At 53.9% G+C, this 21628-nt stretch overlaps 6 protein-coding genes across 6 annotated transcripts; 3 read left to right on the top strand and 3 right to left on the bottom strand.

Annotated features, from left to right (window-relative positions):
• Nucleotides 1–20: 20 nt before the first annotated feature.
• N7539_009116 (RPAP1 family protein) lies at nucleotides 21–1487 on the bottom strand (the record flags this gene model as incomplete). The annotated part of the gene is made up of 1 exon (XM_056938711.1): nucleotides 21–1487. The coding sequence occupies one exon, from the start codon at nucleotides 1485–1487 to the stop codon at nucleotides 21–23; it is 1467 nt and encodes a 488-aa protein (XP_056786088.1).
• Nucleotides 1488–2455: 968 nt separating this feature from the next.
• On the bottom strand, nucleotides 2456–2739 carry N7539_009115 (uncharacterized protein; the record flags this gene model as incomplete). The annotated part of the gene is made up of 2 exons (XM_056938710.1): nucleotides 2456–2549; nucleotides 2579–2739. The coding sequence occupies 2 exons, from the start codon at nucleotides 2737–2739 to the stop codon at nucleotides 2456–2458; spliced, it is 255 nt and encodes an 84-aa protein (XP_056786087.1).
• Nucleotides 2740–3257: 518 nt separating this feature from the next.
• Nucleotides 3258–5665, top strand: N7539_009114 (uncharacterized protein; the record flags this gene model as incomplete). Its single annotated transcript, XM_056938709.1, has 2 exons — nucleotides 3258–5152; nucleotides 5239–5665. The coding sequence occupies 2 exons, from the start codon at nucleotides 3258–3260 to the stop codon at nucleotides 5663–5665; spliced, it is 2322 nt and encodes a 773-aa protein (XP_056786086.1).
• A 1294-nt stretch (nucleotides 5666–6959) lies between these two features.
• ste7 (MAP kinase kinase Ste7) lies at nucleotides 6960–8901 on the bottom strand (the record flags this gene model as incomplete). Its single annotated transcript, XM_056938708.1, has 4 exons — nucleotides 6960–7664; nucleotides 7737–8274; nucleotides 8377–8534; nucleotides 8614–8901. The coding sequence occupies 4 exons, from the start codon at nucleotides 8899–8901 to the stop codon at nucleotides 6960–6962; spliced, it is 1689 nt and encodes a 562-aa protein (XP_056786085.1).
• Nucleotides 8902–10679: 1778 nt separating this feature from the next.
• spt6 (chromatin-remodeling histone chaperone SPT6) lies at nucleotides 10680–15229 on the top strand (the record flags this gene model as incomplete). Its single annotated transcript, XM_056938707.1, has 4 exons — nucleotides 10680–10856; nucleotides 10925–11092; nucleotides 11227–14881; nucleotides 14982–15229. The coding sequence occupies 4 exons, from the start codon at nucleotides 10680–10682 to the stop codon at nucleotides 15227–15229; spliced, it is 4248 nt and encodes a 1415-aa protein (XP_056786084.1).
• Nucleotides 15230–17490: 2261 nt separating this feature from the next.
• N7539_009111 (oxysterol-binding protein related protein OSH3) lies at nucleotides 17491–20521 on the top strand (the record flags this gene model as incomplete). The annotated part of the gene is made up of 2 exons (XM_056938706.1): nucleotides 17491–17526; nucleotides 17669–20521. 2 exons carry the CDS (start codon nucleotides 17491–17493, stop codon nucleotides 20519–20521), a joined length of 2889 nt encoding a protein of 962 aa, XP_056786083.1.
• Between the last annotated feature and the right edge of the window lie 1107 nt (nucleotides 20522–21628).

Here is a 21628-nt window from a genome sequence, read left to right as displayed (position 1 = left end):
AAAAGCATACCATCCACAACTTAACGCGGCCGCGTTTGACCTGGTTTCAAGAATCCTCGATCTCCACCACCTCCTCTCTGCCACAACCAGACACCTTCCATCGCCCAAGCCGCAGCACTAGCATGGCGTCCAATTCCAGACGCAACAGGCAAAACAGGACGACCCTCTGGGTTCTCTTGATCCGTCTCCTTTTCAGACCCGAGCTTTGGACCCCCGCGCACTCTCTCTTGCCCACTCACACCCTCTGCTTCGGCCAACATCCCGCCGACCACACCCTCTTTCTCAATGACGAACCACAGCCCTTCCGATAATTGTCCTCCGCGTTCGCCGAACTCGCCCTTGCCGAGGCGGAACAGAATTCGGCCTAGGACTTGCCAGGCTATGCAGCGCTGAGCCGCGAACGTTGACCGCGAGAGAATCGCCAGCTCTGGAATGGTGTACCCTGCTGCTTGGGGGTCGTCGCCATGGTGGTGTAGCCCGAGAGTGGTGGGTAGGGATAGGGACGTTGTAGGTCCGAGGATGGTGCCTCGTAGGGAGAATCGGATCTCGGAGGGACTCATGGATGTCGCGCTGCTGGCGGGGTGGTATGGGGAGGTGGATTCTGGATCTTCGGGGTCGCTGGACGGGGGACGTAACCAGGAGAGAGCGGCTGGGTCTGTGGCCATTTCGGGGAAGTAGTGAGACTGGAGGTCTGTGAGGAAATCGGGCGATGAGGGGTCGAGGACTGGCATCGGCTGTTTGGGACGAGGGAAGTGGAAGGTTTCAATGACGGCGGGGTCCATGATGGGAGGTTTTTCTGATGCGGGTCGGAGGTCTTTGGGAGGTTGAACAGGCTGACGGTCGTCGTTGGCGGGTACTCTTGGCAAAGAGTTGGGGGTTCGAGGGACCGTCTGCTCGCCCTTCTGTTGTCCCGATGGTGGTGGGGGAGGCGTGTCGAAAGTGACGGATTTCTTGGGCTTCCCTAGGGAAGGGTTTGGCACGGGCTTGGCCGTGAGTGAAGGAGAATCCTTCGGCGTTGGTGCCACGGGGGATGGTCTCGTGGCGGTGTTTTCTTCATCGTCGATACGAGCTCGGCGTAGGAACCGCTCCAGCAGGCCAGGGTCCATTGATGCCATCAGCTCCTCCCGCTCTTTTTGAATTTGCGCTTCGGACATGGAAGCCAAATGACGGCTGTTCTCTTCCCCAATAGAACGCTTCTCATCTTGTATCGTGGGAGTCGGGTTCGTCGCGAGTACATCCGCCTGTGCGGTCGTCTTTTGGCCCGATCGACGTTCCTTGAAAGAGGGAGTCTTGGTGCGCCGACGATGCGCGGGAAAGCCGGTGGATGATGTGGCCGAGGGTGGTGCTGGAGCGGATGGTGTGGCTGCGGTGGGTGCTCGTTCCTTGATCTCTCCGATTAATGAGAAGGGAGACGGGGCAGGGTCACTGGGAATCGTGATTGTGTCATCATCCAAATCCACCATAAAACGTTCGCCTCGAAACGCCATTATGACAGTGGGATCGACCGCTCGTGGTGGGCGGAGTCAGAATGGAAGAGAGATTGGGTATGATTTTGGGGTCGCGTGGAGTCTTGCCCGGGTCAACACAGCAGGTCAGAACTGTGCCACGATGCGGGTGAAAACTAGAAAAGATTATTATGTCAGCGCGGGGCCCTGCGGCTCAAAAGGCTAAACGCCGGAGGTTAAGACGCTCTAACCTTACTTGGCTAGTCATGGAAGGGCGGGAGTGCTTGTCTGAAAGGGGAAACACACGCTATCTTGGGATGCGCAACCCATGAAAATCCAAATATTCGAGCGCACTGAGTATCAGGCTGGGTGAGCACCGTGTGTCGCATTTGGTCTGAACTCGCTCTCTTCTCGAGCGACATAGTGGTGGCATTTCGGCATTGAATGTGATGCTTCACTGCTGATGACTCATCGCCACTCATGAGCTCGGTTTTTGCGACAAGGAAGGCTTCCCTTCCGTAGCTGCTCATATCCAGCCGTAGTAGTCGGGAACTGCAAGCAACCTTGATCGAGTACAGCGCTGTCCCTAAATATGGTCTTGGAGACTCGGCAGGTCGTCGGTCAATATCTAGGGTCATGATAGTGAGTTGCAAGATGTGAAGCGATTAGTCCCCCGATCTTGTTTGGAACGTGGAGTTTCTCCCTTGGCTCCTGACATGAGACCAGGGACAAGATGGGTTCAGGTACGGCTGCGAGTCGGTCGATCCGAATTGCATAGAGTTTTTCACATTGCGGGGCTCGAGGAACTCCTCATGAAAATGACAAAGAACTTGGAATGTCTCCAATGTCAGATTCAAGGCTCATTCAGATTCAATCAAGGCCTCCGCAGTCTGCACTCTGCAGTTCAACATGCCTGGAACATGAATCAAGCGCCACCGGATCGACTCTACCGTGCCTGGTGCAGTTGTGGACTGTGCAGAACACCCGCTGCAGAGTGGGCCCCCGCCAGCTTAGTCATTCCCGCGCGGGTCACGGACATCTGGTCCAGTGACGAGGGCCGACTCCGTATAGATTGGTTGCTCGTTTTGGGTCATTTGCTGGTCTCTGCAACAGTGCACTACTCACGGACTCACTTGTTGGACGGGCGCGACTGCTCTAGTCCGTCAATTGGTTTGTCCAGCGCACTGCTGCCGCTGTGCCAGTCTGCCGTGCCCGAGAGCAGGCCCGCGAGAAGAAAACAAAATATACCCAGGATGACCGGCCGCGGTCTGTGCATGGCCATGGCCATGGCCATGCTGGTACCGACGACCGATGAACCAACTTGTCAGGTTGGAACGCAGCTTGTTCAGTTACAGTAGGGAGGACGATTACTACTAGTGCCGATTCCAGGCTACGAGGTGTTGGTAGTCTGGTCATTTGGACTGTAGTTTTGGTCCTCTGCCGACCTCCTGCCCGTACCCCAAACTTTAGGCCCATCTGATCCCATCCATCGTTCCCATCCTACTCCTCCCTTCCCATCCTTTTTCCCTCTCGTTCTCTCTTTCCTCGTCTCTTTTCCTCTCACCTTCTTCCTCTCCACCTTTTCCTCCACCCCCCCCCCCCCCCAACCATTCTATCTAATTTCATCCACCGCCACCGGCATCTTCCCTGTGATCAACCACATCCACCCCTCCGTGATTCCTCAGATCTTGCTCCGTTCCCTCTCCACACTGTCCATTCCCCCCCCCCCCCCCAATCTTCATCGGAACGTATTGAAGCAGTTTCCGGATCATCACCCGTCTTCTCCCTCCCGACCCATCTGAGATTGTCATCATGTCAACCGATCCCCCTGGAGCAGGTCCTCCCAAGGATGACGGACCGCTCATGGACGAGATGAACGGGTCCAGACGTGCTTCGGCCGCCAGACGGTCGCGTCGAAAGAAGGAAGACGACACCGCCACTATCAATTCGGCCATAAATACTCCAGATACTCGAGCCAAGAAGAAGGAAGAGAAGGAAAAGGGAAAGGAAAAGGAAAAGGAAAAAGACAAGCCGACCCGGGCTGCTCGTCGCCCACGGGAGAAGTCTACCGCCACGGCCGCGTCACGCAAAAAGGCCAAACTAGAGACCTCGGGAGATGAAGCTCCAACGGGTCAACGAGCTCCATCCCCGACTCCGACAGCGCCAACTGCGGCAGCGGCTTCTGCGATGACTGCAAACACGAAACCAATTTCCCCTCGACTTTCTCACCCACCGGTTTCATCGTCGCCAAACTCCCCGCCAGTCACAGCGCATCCAAGCCCGCCGCCGACGTCAACTTCAAATACTCAGTCGCGTCCGGCGCTGCATATGGGCCAAAGTCCGCGCCTGTCTCCCTCAGATGCCAGGTCTGCCCCGACGGCGCAGTCCCATCTTTCTCGACCGCTATCTCAGCCCTCACCCCTGCCTCATCAGCCACCTCAAGTGCCTTCCGCGCCTAGTCCAGTACCAGCCCCGGCGCCGGCACCGGCACCGGCACGCACGAGCGGTCGCAACTTCGATCCAATTCGCTCGGCTTTCGAGAACCCATCACCAGCGCCAGTGTACAGCCCGCCGCCGACGGCTTCCCCCAGACCGAGCTATCGCGCAAGTGCCTCTCCAGCCATCTCCAGCATCATAGACCCCCCGGCGGCTCAGACACAAGTGACATACTCTTCCCAACCAGTTCGCTCCTCATCCACTCATGTCTCGGCTGTTTCTTCGCCCGCGCCTCGTCCGGCAGTGGTGCACACACCTAGTCATCCCACCCTCGCACCCTCGCCCATTCCAGTCTCCTCGCCATCGCACAGCGCCGTTCAGACTCCTCAGCAGTTGACTCATCTCAACAATGCCCCCTACACTCCTCGTAATGAACCGCCGTCACTTCAGGCTCCGCCGCCAAAACTCGATCTGTCGCCGCCTGCTGTTCAGCAAGCCACAAAAGAACCAGCGCACCCCCAGTCAAAGCGACCTGCGGACGGCTCGACCGAAACCGAGACCCCGCAACGCTCAGCACAACAATCGTCCGATGCAATGGACATTGACTCCAAGGAGTCGGTGGTCGTACCAGCCAAGAAGGAAAAAGTCACGACCGCCACCTCTACCTCGAAACCGCCTTCTCCAAAGCCGGCAAAGGCAGCCAAAGAAGCCCCAAAAATTCCTCAGGGCTCAGGTTTGATCACGACTGCTCTCTTCGGCGGAATCGATGATTCGGCCAAGTCTGAAGTGCGAAGCGTGCCGAACATTGTTGTTCACGTGCCGCTTAACAGGGGCAACCAAATTATCAACTTTGCGCAGCTGGCAGAAGAGCAATATGGTTTTGCGGCGCTTCATCCAAGACTAGCGGCGCACAAAGAACGATTGGCACGTGTCGCCGCCGCAGGAGCTGCATTGGAGCGAAGCGACAAAAGCCTCAAAGGTATCTCGGCTGGTGAAAGTGCAGACGAGGATTTGAGCCTCGACGTGGATCGTGACAGTGATCTTGATGGAGACATTTCCATGATCGGTGCAGGCACCAACGGCGCACAGTCCGAGGCCAGTGACGGGATCAAGAAGAAACGTCGGAGGAAGGTTGAAGAATATGACCGTGACGACCCATTTGTTGACGACAGTGAAATGGCGTGGCAAGAGCAGGCGGCAGCTAGTAAAGATGGATTCTTTGTGTACAGTGGACCACTCGTGCCCGAGGGCGAGAAGGTCCAAGTGGAACGGTACGTCGGCTTCTGGCTTCTTCCTGCTTTCTTTGATCTATATGTTTTGATTATGTGATATTAATTATGTGATTTCTATCCTGCAGTGCGGATGGTACGATCAAACGTGGTCGAGGTCGGGGTCGGGGCACTGGACGTTCTCGTGGTCTGACTTCCCAGCCCCATGTACCCATCGCCGCAGCCGTTCCCATCTCTCAAGAGACCGGTCTGCCGTTGCGTGGACCCGGGTCTCGTGGCGGTCTCTCGCGTCGTGGCCGAGGCGCAAAGAAAACCGACGCCACAGAAAAGCACGGTGACCGCAACGGAACGACCGCCTCCACCTCCCATGAAGGTCGAGGTGGCCGCGGTGGTAATACCAGTGGCCGTGGAGGCTCATCCTCACGGGGCAGCAAAAACTCCGTCATGTCGATGCTGGACATCGCCCCAGCTCCTAGCCCGCAAAGCCAGATGGGAAATCTCACCCCAGCACCTGCAGGCAGTCCACTCGCCGGACCGGAATTGATGATGAAATGACAATTGTGAAAGTGCAAGTGCCGAGCAGGAGTGTAGCAATACGGATATGATTTCCTTCTGGGGGGGCGGAGTCTGGCATGATGGACTTTTTTTTGCCTTCCGTGTTCTTTTGCTTCCATTTGAATATGAAACAGCGACAGGAGGGAACAATAGGCGTTTTGCAAGGCGGTATCGGTGTTATATGATCTCTTCAAGTTGCCCTACTTTACTTGCTTCTTTCGTTGGTAAACTTAGTCGTCGACCCAGCCTTCTTGTCCGCAAATCACACACCATACTTTGGTGTCCTGCGCCTTAACGGGATCTTTCGCTGTCTCGGTTTCGAGTCAGTATTGTTGGAAAGTATAGTGCTTCAGTCCGAGTCTTACTGATACAACTCAAAAGTCGCACAAACAATTCACTGTCTCATCTGGGTGTCAACCTTGCCGGGAGTAGTTCCCGTCTAGATCAAGGCAGAGCTCTAATGTGGTACGTTTGTACTGGATGACTATGATTGAATACCCAATCCCTGCCAGCTGTGTCCCTTGGGCCTCAACCATCTTGATACATTGATAACAACATGAACGTATGTATAATTCGAAGAATAAGAGCAGCGTGTTGATATGTGAGTCTACTCCATATACTGGGTAGATAAACAGGGTTTTACATCCAGAGAGAGGGGGGGAGGGGAGGGGAGGAAGGGAGAGAAACAAGGCGCGGTTGTATCGAGGATATGACTGATTTCATCGCGGTGGGAAGTCGAAAAGGAAAGGTGTAAAAAGAAAAATGCACTGTGATATTGGTAGCGCATTGAGAATCAGGATGCTCTTTGCCTTGTGGACGCCTATTGTCATGCATAACATGTCTTGAGAAGGAACTGTGGGGGGGAAGGAAATAGAATGGTGGATCGGGGATGATTGGTACTGGATAATGAATCAGGGAGGAGGAATAATGGAAAAATGGGAAAACAGGGCTTGATGGCGTGTGTGTGACTGTGGGAATGGATGACATGGGAACTGAAAGTGTGGAGATACGTTGACATCACGATAATATTGGAAAGACTGAGGGGGGGAAGAAGGGCAAGGAAGAAGTGGCTTTGGCTCAGTAGGTCGAGAATGCTTCAAATGTTGAGGAAATAAGAAGGGGACGGGAAAGGGTAGAAGACGACATCTCGTGGAGGAAATGCTATGCAATGCGTGTCACCCTTCAAACTGCTCTCCTGCTCTCCTGCTCTCCTGCCCCCCCCCCCCCTCAATCCGCAGCCTGTTCCAAATCACGCCACGTCTTTCGACTGAAACCCTGGCGCCGTGATCTCATTTTACGAGGAAGGCATCTGGCCTGGATATCCTCGCCAGCTACCAGCCGAGACGGGGGGTGGCGGTGGCGGAGCTTGAGCTGCTCTGACTGGCAGTGTGCCCGAGGAAAGATTTGTCCGCTTTGAATTATGAGAGCTGGCGGAGCGCGGGCTCATGTACGGTCGAGAGGGCTGCTCGACAGCGGATCCTGGGTCTCCGTGGTGGCGCATGGGCCGACGCCCGTAGCGAGGATCATCTTCTTTGCTTTCGAGAGAGAGATGCTCCAGCGAAGGAGGGGGAGGAGAGTGCGCAGCTCGCGTCTGTGTGAACGGAGTCGGATTTGGGTAGTGCGGGTAGGCGTCCGAGGAGCCATAGCCACGGCTGGAGGTCGAGTGACTGTCGTTCGCAATGTTCAAGGGGATGTCGCCTGACGCAGGATGGTATGGCGATTGCGCCTGGGGTTGGGAGTGTAAAGGTCGAGAAGTCTTGCTGATAGGGGCCGGCTTGAGTCCCGGCACAGGAGACTTTGAGATTTGTACCATTGGTGCCGGTGGTGCCGGTGACGTGGATGGATTTGAATGAGGCATGGATGAGGGCGTATCCTTGAGTGACTTTGGAGCAGGAGGAGCCAGGTAAGACTTGCGGTTGTGTCGCTCCATCATACTGATGGCCCATTCCTGGAGATCGACGGGTGTACGCTTGGCAGCTTGTAGGAAGGCATCCTTGTCCTAAAAGAGGTAGAAAAGGAATAGGGTTAGCTGGAGAGCACCCAAGCTTGCAACACGTTGAGATATACATACATAAAGCTCCCGTGGGGTTGGACGCTCCTCGGGCTTCTTCAACAAACACTTGCCCACAAAGTCATGCAGAATGGGCGGGAATGCATCACTCTTTGGCAACTTAGGTGCGGTCTCATGCACAATCTGCTGCAGCAGATCCAAGATGCCCATCGGCCCTGCGCTGGCACGATCGCCGGCCGCAGAGTCGTTGCTGTCGAATGGGAATCGACCCACGGCCAATTCCATGACAGTCAAGCCCACGCTCCAGACATCTGAGCGGACAGTGTAGGCACCTCCTTGAATCCGCTCGGGTGCCATGTATGTGGATGTGCCGACGAATGTATCGGCAATCGAATTTACCGTCTCGCTGGCGACGCCAAAATCGCAGAGCTTGATTTGACCACGGGAGTTCACCACCACGTTGGATGGTTTGATATCACGATGCATGATGCGATGGGCCTCGTACAGGTAGCAGAGACCAGCCAGCACCGACTCGGTAATCTTACCGAGAACGTCGACTCGGATAGGGCCAAAGTCTTTAGAAATGCGATCGAGCGAACTGTAATCAGACGAAGTGGTATTAGTTTATCTGCCATGATGTTGGACATGCTTCAAATATGAGGAAGACACTCAGCGTGGGGTTCTGGAGAGTCGGACTTACCCACAGTCCATGTACTCCATGCACAGAACAATGTCCCCAGCCTCATTTTGGAAAGCTCCGTAGAATGTCACAATGTTAGGAGAGTTACACTCATGTCCCACTCGAAGCTCTCGCAGGATTTGCTTGCGCACGTTCTCTTTGGCGTCCACTCGAATGACCTGCAAGAAGCTTTGGTTAGCTACCCGCCTTCTCACGGAGGAGATTATAAAAGCACAAGCGCAGATGACCATTGCTCACCTTGCGAGCCATCACCACTTTTGTGGAGGCATGCATCACTTTGGAGACGGTACCGCCATTTCCAGCACCAAGCTCCTTGAGGGTGATGAGATCCTCACTGCGCAGATCTAATCGAAACTCGAGACCAATCTCCAGGGTATCGGTGCGATTGCTATCGGCGTTGCCGATAGCGCCCGGGATCTGGGCATCGCCATCGGAGGGCTTGTCAGCGGCCTTGGGGGCTGCATTCAGAGCAAGGCCTTTGACATTCTTGCGCTTCAGCGTCCGGGCCTTGAATTGATCTGCCATGGCGCTGGTGCAGGCGAGGCAGCCGACAGGGACGGGGAGAGAAGCAAGAGAGCGAAGGAGGGGTGAGCAAAGGAGGAAGCGGGGACTCTATCTCTTCCGTCCGGGGTTCGGGACAGGGAAACACGGGCGTCAAGTGTAAGATCGATCGGCGATGTGTGATCTGGAAGCGTCGAGCAGTCAAGTTGACGACGAGAGACGATTGCAAGGGAAGGCTGCGCACAAAAAGCCAGATCGGTGCTCCCCTGACAAAGCACGACGGAGGGAGGGAACAAGAAAGAAAGCGAGAGGCAAGAAGCGCGCAACTTAGTTAGCGGCGGGGGGGGAGCCAATATCACCTTGCGATATGTACTTGGCGGCGCTGATTGGATCTGACGGGCGCATCGACCGAGACCCAGAAGCAATGGAGATCAGTCGGCGTCAAATGGTGATCGGGTGAAATCAGCAGTGGGAGAATGGGAAAGATGAAATATAGAAAGATGGGTGTGGAAGAAGAATTCACAAGAGGGGGGTGTGACCAGCAGTAGTGTCGATGTTTGCTTTCACCAGTACTGTACTTTTTATCAGGCTTGACACCACACTCCTGAGGTTCTTCATGCCACTGAAACAAGTCGGTGCCGGAGTACCCACTACTGAGTCCACTTTGCTTGCTTCCAGCGCACTAGACGGAAGCTATTTAATTGGGGAAAAGCGACTACTGAAGAACTATCAGTTCTTGGATATTGCAAGTCTCTCCCCCACTTGAGAATAGAGTGAGAATTGAGACGTGACATGATTTTCCCTGTGACCTTGATTTGCCGTAGTCCATAAAATGATTATTGCCGGTCCACCTTGCCTCTCAACCCAGATCTTCGATGAGCTTCTCAGTGGCCTTATTATGGGTCTACAGCATAGTGATATACAGTTGGACTAATCATATCAGCTTTCTGTTCCTGGAGACCAGGTAATTGAAAGTATTCCTATGGCTTGGCTCACCAACCATTCTAGGAATACGCGCGTGTGGACGTAACTCTCGTGCTTCATTCAGATACATATGTAAAGCAATGAAACCCGTATCAATTGAAGACTGAATAGAGTATTAAGGCTAGTAGGGAGACCTATGTTCACTGCTCAGTGGACCATGCCTCAATGTCACAAATGAAGAGCTATAGTTATCTTGTTTTACTGAGTAAACAAATAAGGTGCCCGGGTCTCCAGCCTCGACCAAACATGTGAAGGCTTACAAAATGCCTACATATACTGTACGTATCAGCCACGTGCCACATCTCACTAAAATACAAAGTTCAATTAGCGATATAGATACCTAGTATCATATTTGCCTATAAGCATATCTTTCATCGGAGCTATATACTCTTCGCGTCCTTGAGTAAGGCACTGTACTTGGACCCAAGTTAGCAGTCTACACTGAGTCGTGAGTATATGAGGCACCTGAATTTGCAGCCTGAACCAACTGGTACACATGCGCCACTTCCGTGCCCAAGTAAGGTGAACGGCATCAGCCACAGAATTGCCTATTCAGGACTAAGTCATGACCAGCTCCGCCCGCCCAATCACCGCGACCGCATGCTCCCTCGCCGACGGTCGTCGTTCATGTCCTCTCTTCTCTAACTCTGAATCAATGCACTTTCCTTCCAATCCCCCCCCTTCTAACCCTACATCTCCCGAGTTGGATGCAGTCTAGATCCTAAACCCGTTGCAATCTGCTAGCTTCCATATCGCTCCATCTCTCGTTCAAAAATTCTCATCTCGACACAGCACCAGGGTGCGCCCATCCAGCCACAATGAGTCTTCGCGACCTGGTGGATGGCGAAGCCGCGCTGGATGATGAGGAAAACGACGAGGAAGTTTCCGGTGACTATGACGAAGATGCCCGCGATGGGCCCAGTACCGCCCGTCACTACAACGACTCCAGTGAGGAAGATGAAGATGAGGACGACGATGAGGATGCGGCGCGCGCCGTGAGTTTTACCTCTAAGATTCTGAACTAAACATCGAACCGAGACTAACTGGATTCGGTCATATACAGGTTCGGGAAGGTTTCATTGTCGATGAAGATGAGGAAATCGAAGAGCGCTCCCGGCGCAGGTCGGAGAAGAAACGACCTCGTGCCCGAGAGGAGGAACATCTTGATGAAGAGGATCTCGAACTGATAGGCGAGGTGGTTCCCGGTCTCGCAAGAGGCGCATCGTCTGATGTATGTAGCTGAGAGCACGGCTTAATCCCCACCCCATCCCCATCTGTTGTGCGCTTGTTCAGGCCGTGTGATGCCGCCGGCCAGGATGGTCATTCGCAACAAACCAGTCTGCTAACAGCGGGGAAAATATACAGCAGCAATCAAAATTCAAGCGTCTCAAGCGAGGCCGCGATCGCGATACGCACCGTGGCCCGTCGCAGGGAATTGACGAAATGTTCGATTCGGATGAGGACGAAGAAGCCACCGCGCAATACGGCCGACCCAGTCACCGTGGTGGCCGCCGACATGATGAGATGGACGACTTCATTGAGGAGGACACCTTCTCCGACGAAGAGATGCAACGTGAGCGGGATGATCTCGAAGTCGCAGCGCCCCCGCGGGCGACCATGCCGGGGCTAGCAGCTGCGGAGGTAGCCGGTCTGGATGAAAACGCCATGGAGGATCTGCGCGCGGCGTTTGGTGATGGTGAGGACTATCGATTTGCCTTGGACATTGAAGAGCAGGAAGATGAAGAGAAACAGGATCACGACCGCAACCTTGATCTAAAGGATGTCTTTGAGCCGTCTGAATTGGAGAAGTGGAGGTTGACGGACTATGACCATATGGTTCGTCTCCATGACGAACCTGAACGCCACCAGATTTCCCGTGAGCCCTATGCACATGTGGTTCTGACCGAGGATCAATTCCGCGAGGAAGCAGTCTGGGTCGCACAGATGATGCTGCTTAAAAAGCGCATTGAGCCGGACTTGCGAGAGCCCTTCCAACGGGCCGTGGCAAAGATGCTGGAGTTCATGGTCACGGATGGTTATGAGGTCCCGTTCATTTTCCAGCATCGCAAGGATTACATGATCCATGCGGTCAAAGAGCCGCTCAATGGGGCGGATCCTGATGACGAGTCCGCTCAATACAGTATACGCGCCGAAAAGCTCTTGAACATGACAGATCTGTGGGACATATTCGATCTTGATTTGAAATTCCGCGCTCTGGTGGACAAGCGTAATGCCATCCAACACACTTACCAGAGCCTCCAGGCGTCCTTTGACATCAACGATGCGATAGCAGAGGAATTGTTGGCTGCCGCTCAATCCATGGAAGAGCTCCAAGACGTACAGGACTACATCCATTTCCAATACTCCTCGGAATTCCGCGATATGTCGACAGTCAACGTTGAGACGCAGCGGCGCAAGGCCACCAACAAGAGCTTTTCGGAGCGGGTGCGCAGCGCCAAGGCTTACGGTCTCGTCCGCGCTTTTGGCCTCACTGCGGATGCGTTTGCTCAAAATGCGTCCAAGGAAGGCCGACGACAATACACAGAAGATCCCAGCGAGCGACCGGAGGAGCTTGCTGATCAGCATGTCGATAGCGACTTTTCGAATTCCGATCAGGTCCTGAAGGCAGCCAAGACGATGTTTGCCGAGGAAATTGCGGCAAGCCCGAAGATGCGCAAGGTGATTCGTCAGGCATGTTACATGAACGGCGTGGTCGACTGCTTCCGCACCCCGAAGGGTCTTCGCCGAATTGACGAGCATCATGTGTACTACGAGTTCAAGTACTTGCGCAACCAGCAACTCAGCGATATCGCTCGCCGTCCGGAAATGTTCCTGCGCATGCTCAAAGCCGAAGAGGAAGGTCTGGTGGAAGTCAGGGTCCGCTTCGAGAACATTGACCAGTTCAAGCGACGCATGTACGCCGACATGGAGTCCGATAACTACTCAGAAGTTGCGGATGCATGGAATCGTCTTCGTCGTGACGTGGTAGATATGGCGCTTGAGAAGCTGATTCAACTGATGAATCGCGGCGTGAAGGAGAATGTTCGACAGGAGTGCGAGATCCATGTTATCAAAGAATGCCGGGACGCGTTCTCACAGCGACTGGATCAGGCTCCCTACAAACCCAAAGGAATGGTTCTGGGTACAGTACCACGGGCTCTGGTGTTGTCGAATTACAATAATGTTCCTGGAAAGGGCACCATTGCGTGGGCCTACCTCGAAGAAGACGGTCGTCTTCTGGAATATGGCTACTTTGATGACATAACTGTCGGAGACCCGGCTCGTGGCATTAAAGATGGAGTGGACGTCCCGAAGCTCCTGGACGTTATTCGTCGCCGAAAGCCCGACGTCATTGGAGTGGGCGGCTTAACGATGGAGACTCGCCGGCTTCAGAAGATGTTAAACGACATTGTTGACCTCAAAGATGTACGGGGTGCGCCTTACACCGATGAAAATGATGAAGAGGTCAGCGATCGTCTCGAGGTCGTCTTGGTCAACGATGAAGCCGCCCGTCTCTTTCACAAAACGTCACGCTCCTACAACTTTAATCCGCTTCTCAATTATGAAGTTCACTACACTTTGGCGCTGGGTCACTATCTGCAAAGCCCATTGAAGTCGTATGCCTTCGTGGATCCAGATTTCATAGCGCTTCCTTTGAAACCTGGTCAGGAGCTGGTCAACCAAGACTTACTGCTCACGCATCTCCGCAGGGCCCTAATTGACATGGTGAACCTTGTTGGTGTCGACCTGAATGAAGCTGTTCACGATCAGAGGACAGGCATGTTGCTCAGATTCGTTTGCGGCCTGGGTTCACGAAAGTCAGAGCATCTTCTGAAGGTCATCAACATGAACGGAGGCGAGGTGACCAATCGCCAGGAACTGTTGGGTTTCAATGTGCAATACCCTGCGATGTCCCCACTTGTATGGAGCAATTGCGCCAGTTTCGTCTATCTTGATTATGAGACGTTAGATTCGGACGCGGATCCTTTGGACAACACGCGTGTGCACCCCGAAGACTACGATATTGCCCGCAAGATGGCGGCCGATGCTCTAGAACTAGATGAGGAAGACATCAAAGGTGAGACGGACGATAATGGTCCTGGGGCTATTGTGCGCAAACTGTTCCGTGAGGAACAACAAGATCGTGTCAACGACTTGATTCTGGAGGAGTATGCCGAGCAGCTGGAGAAAAACCTCAATCAGCGCAAACGTGCCACCCTGGAGACCATCCGTGCCGAACTGCAACAGCCATACGAGGAGCTGCGGAAGCCCTTTGCTCACATGAGCGCGGATGATGTCTTCACCATGTGGACCGGTGAGACTGTGGACTCGCTCAAGGTGGGTATGGTGGTGCCTATCAAGATCAAGCGGGTGTTTGAGGATCACATTGATGCAAAGTTGGACTGCGGACTCGACGCGCTGGTCGCAGAGACGGATCTCGGGGTGCCTTACGACACGTCCGTTCGAGATGTCTACTTCCCCACTCAAACATTGCCGGCCAAGATCATGTTCATCAATCGCAAGAGTTTCACCTGTAATGTCTCCCTTCGCGAGGATCAGGTCAGCAACCCGATCCGCGACGGGCCAGACCGCGGCTTCGGTGAATGGGATGAGGCGCAAGAGCGCAAGGACCGGGAGTCAATGAAAGAGAAGGGACAACAGGCCGATCAGGCGCAGCGTGTCATCAAACATCCTCTCTTCAAGCCGTTCAATGCGGCGCAAGCCGAAGAATATCTCGGCTCTCGCTCCCGCGGCGACGTGGTCATTCGACCCTCGTCTCGGGGTCCTGATCACTTGGCTGTGACGTGGAAGGTGGCGCAAGGTGTCTATCAGCACATTGATGTCCTGGAGTTGGACAAGGAGAATGAATATTCCGTCGGTCGCGTGCTGCGTATCGGCGGCAAGTACAGCTACAGCGATCTTGACGATCTCATTGTCAATCACGTCAAGGCGATGGCCAAGAAGGTTGACGAGATGGTTCTCAATGAGAAGTACAAGGAGGGCAGCAAGGCCGAGACAGGTAAGACATTCTTTGCTCTCGACATTGTCGGGGCTACCGACTGGAGATCTTCTCATACTAACCATGTGTGTGTCTTCTCTTTTCCTTTTTCGAAAAACAGATCAATGGTTGGAAACATACACCAAGGCCAACCCACGTCGCTCGGCCTATGCCTTCTGTATCAATCCTAAGTACCCTGGATACTTCTTCCTCTGCTTCAAGGCAGGTGAACATGCACGGCTCCAGAACTGGCCGGTCAAGGTGATCCCACAAGGCTACGAGTTGCAGAAGAATCCGTACCCGGACATGCAGGCTTTGTGCAATGGGTTCAAGTTGATGTTTGCCAACATGCAAGCTAGTCGACGATAAGGAGCGGGCTCTTTTGAGTCGCAGAAGTCTCTTTCCATGTACAGTGTACCATGTACCATTTTTATTTCGATTTTCGACATTCTTTACCTCCAGTTGGGGTTGTCTCCCGGCTTCGAACCTCACCTAGGATCTTGTATGCCATCTTCGGTTTCTCCGTTCCCCACCACTTGCACCACCCCCTTCCACTTCTCGTTTTGACCAAGGCTCCCCCGGGTTCCTGAATCTGGGTCTCTTTGATTGATTTGATCTCCCTCTTTCTGAGTCAAAAGCATTTTACTACGGGACGCGTTGTCAAGTTACAGAGACAAATCATATTTGATCAGTTCATGTTCCTAAGCGTGTGTCACCCGGTCTTATCCCGCATTATCAAAAGTGTCCAGTCCACTGTCTAGTTTCTACTCGGACTCGCAAAGGGTAACACGCAGGGTCGTCTTCTGTCTGTACTTTACTATATGCACTATGCACTATGCAGTATACAATATGTAGCGAAGCACTATGCTTGATGAAGGATCAACTGTCCGGATGATGGATTGTGGATCTCCTCGGCCCAAGTATTAAAACCTCGACGATCATTATCCACGCCAATCTCCCAGGTTTCCAAGGTATTCTATCTTCAATAGCAAAATCTGTCACCACTTCAACTCTCAACCGAGGGACATGGCTGATTCGGATTTTTCGGAGAAGCACAAGCCTGACGATCGTTGGGTACAGGCCGTATATTCGCACGAAAGGAACATGCACAGGACGGAAAGGGAAACTATCCGCGCGTATCTGGCTAGCCCGTCAGCACCATTGGACTTCTCTCCCTCCCACTCTGATGGGTGATTGACTGAGCGTTCCTGAAGAGCAGCGAGGCCAGCATGTGATGATCCCGTGACCATCTTCATTCAGGAGCTGGTCATCGCAAATCCAGACTCCCACACGGACGGCCTCGGAAGTCGGAGCACCCGTACGGCGCACGCTCTTCGGGGGTCCGCGAGGACCGATCCGCCGAGCGCCGAATTGAGGAGGTTGGACGGTCCGAGGGCTGGAAGAGGCTGGAACGCGCGATTTCTACCGTATTTGGAACCGGGCTGAGAGAGACACTCAGCCTCGCTTGCTGCGTGGCCTGCGTGGGCTGCGGATAGCGATCGATGTTGATGGGCACGAGGAGCGTCCATACTTCGACAACTCTACCGCGCGTTGTGACGGGTCTAGGAGTTCTGGTTGCAGTGGTGATTTTGCTGGGTCAGGTCAGTCAGAGACAATTTGGGTCTCTTTGGCATCGATGTGATGGGCGCGAGGTATTTGTCGTTGCTATTGTTTTCAATGTTTTGTGCTCATAAGAATAGTAGTACGTATCCATGGTAGCTTCATCTTTGGTTCCCATGCATAACGTTACCAGTCAGCTGCTAACTTACTGGTATTAGCCAACCAAGTCCCGGAAGGAGCGGTACCTCAGGACCGAAGAGACCAAATAGGCAAGGACGGCCTCTGACAGCCAGTCGCCACCTTGTATTGCGGGGGTTTCATAGTAATAATGATAATATCATTATGATTACTATTGCGATTATTCATAATCATAATCATAATGTTCAATGTAGAGTAACCGAACATAGCAAGGACCAGCTGCAGCTGCAGCGGCTGGCCTGAATTCTGACAGCTCTTGCCCCCGCCCGTCCATCCTGCATCAAAAGTCTCTCTGTACATCATTCAGTTTCGGCAGGAGGCTCAAATCCAAAATGACTACTGGAGGTACCTTGCCCAACTCGGTGACGACAGCTGTACAGCTGTACAGATTACAGACTGCATTCTGAGAGTCAGTCCTGACCTCTGCGTATCTGAGAAATTCCACCGCGTTTTAATTCCTCGTCCTGGTCATCATCAATCTACCGCTTCACATGACCCTCCTGGGCACACGTCATGTACAAGAAGACGTGACTAGGCACTACCCTAACTAGTAGTAGTACATTATTATTGTATACGATCCTCTCTTGTCAATCAACTCATCAGCCAGCAACTTGCAACTTCTCTTCTTTGTCCTCTCCTCCCCTTCTTCGGCTTCCCCGTTCAGTCTCTTGGGTCCGCCCTATCATCATCGTAACCCACTCTCTCCCGCCCTCTTCTTAAAATCAAAGACCTCTCCCCCCCCCCAAACTCGCTCCAATCCGCAACTCCACCCGGATCGCGACGGCTGTACCTGATTTCATTCACGAGCGCCAGCTCGCTCTCTTGCCCGGTCAGTCTCCCTGGTCGGCTTCAGGGGCATTGTTTTCACTATCATGGCGGCAATGGAGGAGCTCGAGATACATAGCAAGGTCAGACCCTCCATAGTTGTGGTTCCCCCTCGCCCACGACCTTCACAGGTTCACGCTCGAGGAGGGCGTGGTGTGTGCCGAGAGACATGAATGAGAGATCACCCATGGAAGCTGACTCCTCAGCTCGCCTCTGCTCGTGTAGTCCTACTTTGTGCGTTGGATCAATGTCGGCGCAAACCAGACCATCTCCTGGAGCATCCAACCTCACAAGAAATCCGTCAACTTTGGCCTCTTCAAACACCCCGGTCAATCCAGCTTGACTTCACAATTACCCGCCTCCGACTCACAGAGCACCGCCTCGAACGAGAACCTCCCCGCGGCCGGCGCCCGCAATCAACCCTCTCCGGTGATCGAGAAGTTGACCGCCATCGGATTGAAACAGATCGAATGGTATGGGAAATGTGAGGCCGATCGCATCTCACAGGGCACCTACGATGTCCCCGCCGCAGAGGCGGGTAATTACGCCCTCGTCTTTGACAACACTTTTTCCAAACAGATCTCCAAGACCGTCACCTTGGTGCTCCTGAAGTATCCCACGGGCATGCAACCACATGGATCAAAGCCCTCCTCTATCGCGCGCTCTCCCGCGGGGGGCTCGTCAGACTCCTTGCCCCAGTCTCGCACGCGCGGGCGCAGCAAGTCTACTCTGAGCGTGCAGGTGTCGGACACATCGGTGCATACAGGCATCTTGCAAAAGCGTCGGCGGAAGAGACACCAGGGCTGGGCACGTCGGTACTTTTCTCTGGACTATACTTCGTCGACCTTGTCCTACTATCATGACCCCAATTCGTCCGCCCTCCGCGGTGCCATTCCGCTCTCGCTTGCCGCTGTGGCGACCAACGAGAAGACACGGGAGATGTCGATCGATTCGGGAACGGAGATCTGGCATCTGCGTGCGAGCAATGACGCGGACTTTGAGGCGTGGAAGGGTGCCCTGGAGAAAGCATCATCAAAGGATACGCCTCGACCAAATGAACTCTCCGTGGCAGGCCCTGGAGCCGCAGCGAAAGCGGGTGTACCGCCGCAGCTTCGTTTGCCCAGCGCAGGGTACCCTTCGCCTGCCGAGGAGGCTGAATGGACTCGGGTGGAGCGGCTGGTGAGCAAGGTCTCTGGCTCACGAGATGCCGTGCGCCGGCTGGCCAGGGATACCGATCCCAAATATATGGCCGCTCCGACTCCTTCCCCGGGCCCCGGGGAATCACGGGGTCGAGGCCGATCTCCCAGTCCCAACCCAGGAGCAGGATCTGGCTCGCAGGACGCGTCGGGTCTCGATCCCAAGCGGCCGTTCTGGAAGCGAAAAGCGAGTGGGAACTCACAAGCTAGCTCCAGACGACCAGCTGGACCCGAGCAAACCAACTCCAGTTCGTCTCAATTGGTGGTACCCAAGTCTGAGACGAACGGGCGGCCTGCCAGTGTCCACAGCCATACAGAAGGAGTAGATGAAATACACGATCATCTCATGGCCGTCCTGTCCGATCTCGACCATGTTGTATCCGAGTTTTCCACTCTGATTGCGGAAAGCAAGCAGCGCCGAGCTCCCCCACGGCCTACTTTTGCTTCCCGGAAGAGTATGGAATCGGACATCTCGCAAGAATTCTTCGATGCACCGGACGGGGGTTCACATTCTCCGTTCTTGCGAATTCAGGACAGTGATGACGAGGAGGCGAGCGGGGATCGAGTGGAGGACGCTGCGGAGAACGTGGAGGACGATGCGCCTTCAGACAGTGAGGACGAGGCTGACACTGCCACCCTGCACGATACCAGTACTGCATCTCCTTTGTTCCCAGCTCGCCCTAAATCACTCGCACCGTTACCACTGGACAAAGTCCGGCGTCGTCAGAATATCACCGCACCCACAGTCCTCCCTCCCAGCCTGATTGGATTCCTCCGCAGGAACGTGGGCAAGGATTTATCTACGATATCCATGCCTGTGTCTGCCAACGAACCTTTGTCCCTGCTCCAGCGAGCCGCCGAGATTCTCGAGTATTCCACCCTTCTCGATCAAGCTGCACAAGTCTCCGATCCTGTCGAACGCCTCATGTACGTCACGGCCTTTGCAATCTCGATGCTCTCGAGCAATCGAGTCCGAGAACGTTCGATCCGCAAACCCTTCAATCCCATGCTAGGCGAAACGTATGAGCTGGTCCGCGAGGATCAGGGCTTCCGCTTCATCGCCGAGAAAGTATCTCATCGACCCGTGCAACTTGCGTATCAAGCCGACAGCCGCGAATGGAGTCTGGCCCAGTCTCCCAAACCTAGTCAAAAGTTCTGGGGCAAATCTGCTGAAATTACAACCGAGGGTCGCGTTCGAGTCACTCTGCATTCAACGGGCGACCGATTCAGCTGGGTTCCTGCCACTTCATTCCTTCGTAATATCATCGCTGGCGAGAAATACGTCGAACCCGTCGGCGAGCTGGCCGTGACCAACGAGTCCACCGGCCATCGGTCCATCTCCACCTTCAAATCTGGCGGCATGTTCTCCGGTCGCAGCGAGGAAGTCACCACGCGCGCAGTCGATTCTTACAACTCTCCCGTTTCGCTGGGTCTGACTGGCACATGGCCCGCCTCGCTGAGTCTCACCCGGGACGGGAGTCCCTCCGGGAAACCCATCTGGACCGCCGGTCCGCTCGTTCCAAACGCACCCAAACACTACGGATTGACTGCCTTTGCCGCAGCACTCAATGAGATCACATCGATTGAGGAGGGCCATCTGCCAGTGACTGATTCGCGACTTCGTCCGGACCAGCGCGCCTTGGAAGAAGGGGACCTTGACCGTGCAGAGGAAGTCAAAGTACAATTAGAAGAGGGCCAACGCGCACGTCGACGGGAGATGGAAGCTGCCGGGCAGACGTGGACTCCTCGTTGGTTCACGAGAGTGAGCGAGGACTCGGATGGTGGAGAGGTCGTGTGGCGATTGAAGGGGGGCAAGGAAGGATATTGGGACGAGAGGGCCCGGGGAACTTGGACCGATGTTATTCCTGTTTTTGAGTCGTGATGCTGGATGCACATGGGATTGAGTATACACTATACAAACAGGGAGTTTCCAATGCGAAGAAGCCCTTGGTGCATTGATGTACTGTAGTGTAGAGTACAAACTACAGACGGCAGACTACAAATTCCAGAGTATAAATTACACCTCACCTCCAGCTGGACTCTGAGCCCGCGAACGAAATAACACAGCTCATCCATCCACCTCCGACGAACACCGCCTTACGGACCATTTCAAGCCCACCCTAAGGACATGGTACTCTTTCTTCCCTTTCTTTTAAAGAGAAAAAAAAGAAGCGCTCGAAAAAATAGATCAACTTACTACACGGCGTACGCATATTCATCCGGATAATCACAAATCCCCCTCCCCCCAAATGGTGTGGATGTCAGTTAAGTGGGAAGTTGGAAGTTGGAACAAAAAGATTTAGTCCAACCCAAAAAGCAAAAAGAAACAAGCTCCATCCAGGGTTCGAACCTGGGACTTGAGAAGACCAGATGCCTATCCGGAGATAGGATGCTGTCAAAATCTCACGTGCTAGACCACTACACTAATAGAGCACTTGTTGGAAAACATGACGTACTTTGTATTTATATACCAATTTTGTGCTCTTCCTGCAGTCCGGGGTGCATGCCTTACTGTACCTGCGGCCTGCCAACCTCTATCTTACTCCTTGTCTCCTACACTACCGTGGAACTATAAGAGCGCAAAAGGCCGCCAGTACGCCACGCATTTTCCATGGAATTTCTCCGGAACTACTGCTGTCTCCAATTTTCAGTCTCGTCTCCGGTCTCCAATTCCCCCTCAGAGAGTCCAAACCACCCGTCGATGTAGCAGAGGTTATGGAAGGTTCAACCTCTTCTATGTATAAGAAAGTATAATACACAAATAAATATAGTCCTTCAGCGAGCCATATGGGACTTCTCATGGGTGGAGCAAGAGCGGTCTTTTCTTTAACCATCTATCTATCGTACTCCGTACTCGACTGAGTCGATTCACTATGGTAAAGTTCTGGATAATAGTGCAATCTCCCGAGGCCGACCCTCACAGGTAGATATCCTGGCCAGAGCCGTTGGGTCCTTCCGGCGAACATGCCCGGCGCAACCAGACCGGGAT

The sequence above is a fragment of the Penicillium diatomitis genome, assembly GCF_028827545.1.
Source record: "Penicillium diatomitis strain IBT 30728 chromosome Unknown utg000015l_segment0_segment0, whole genome shotgun sequence".
NCBI lineage: Eukaryota > Fungi > Ascomycota > Eurotiomycetes > Eurotiales > Aspergillaceae > Penicillium > Penicillium diatomitis.
This window is presented reverse-complemented; position numbering and strand designations above follow the sequence as displayed.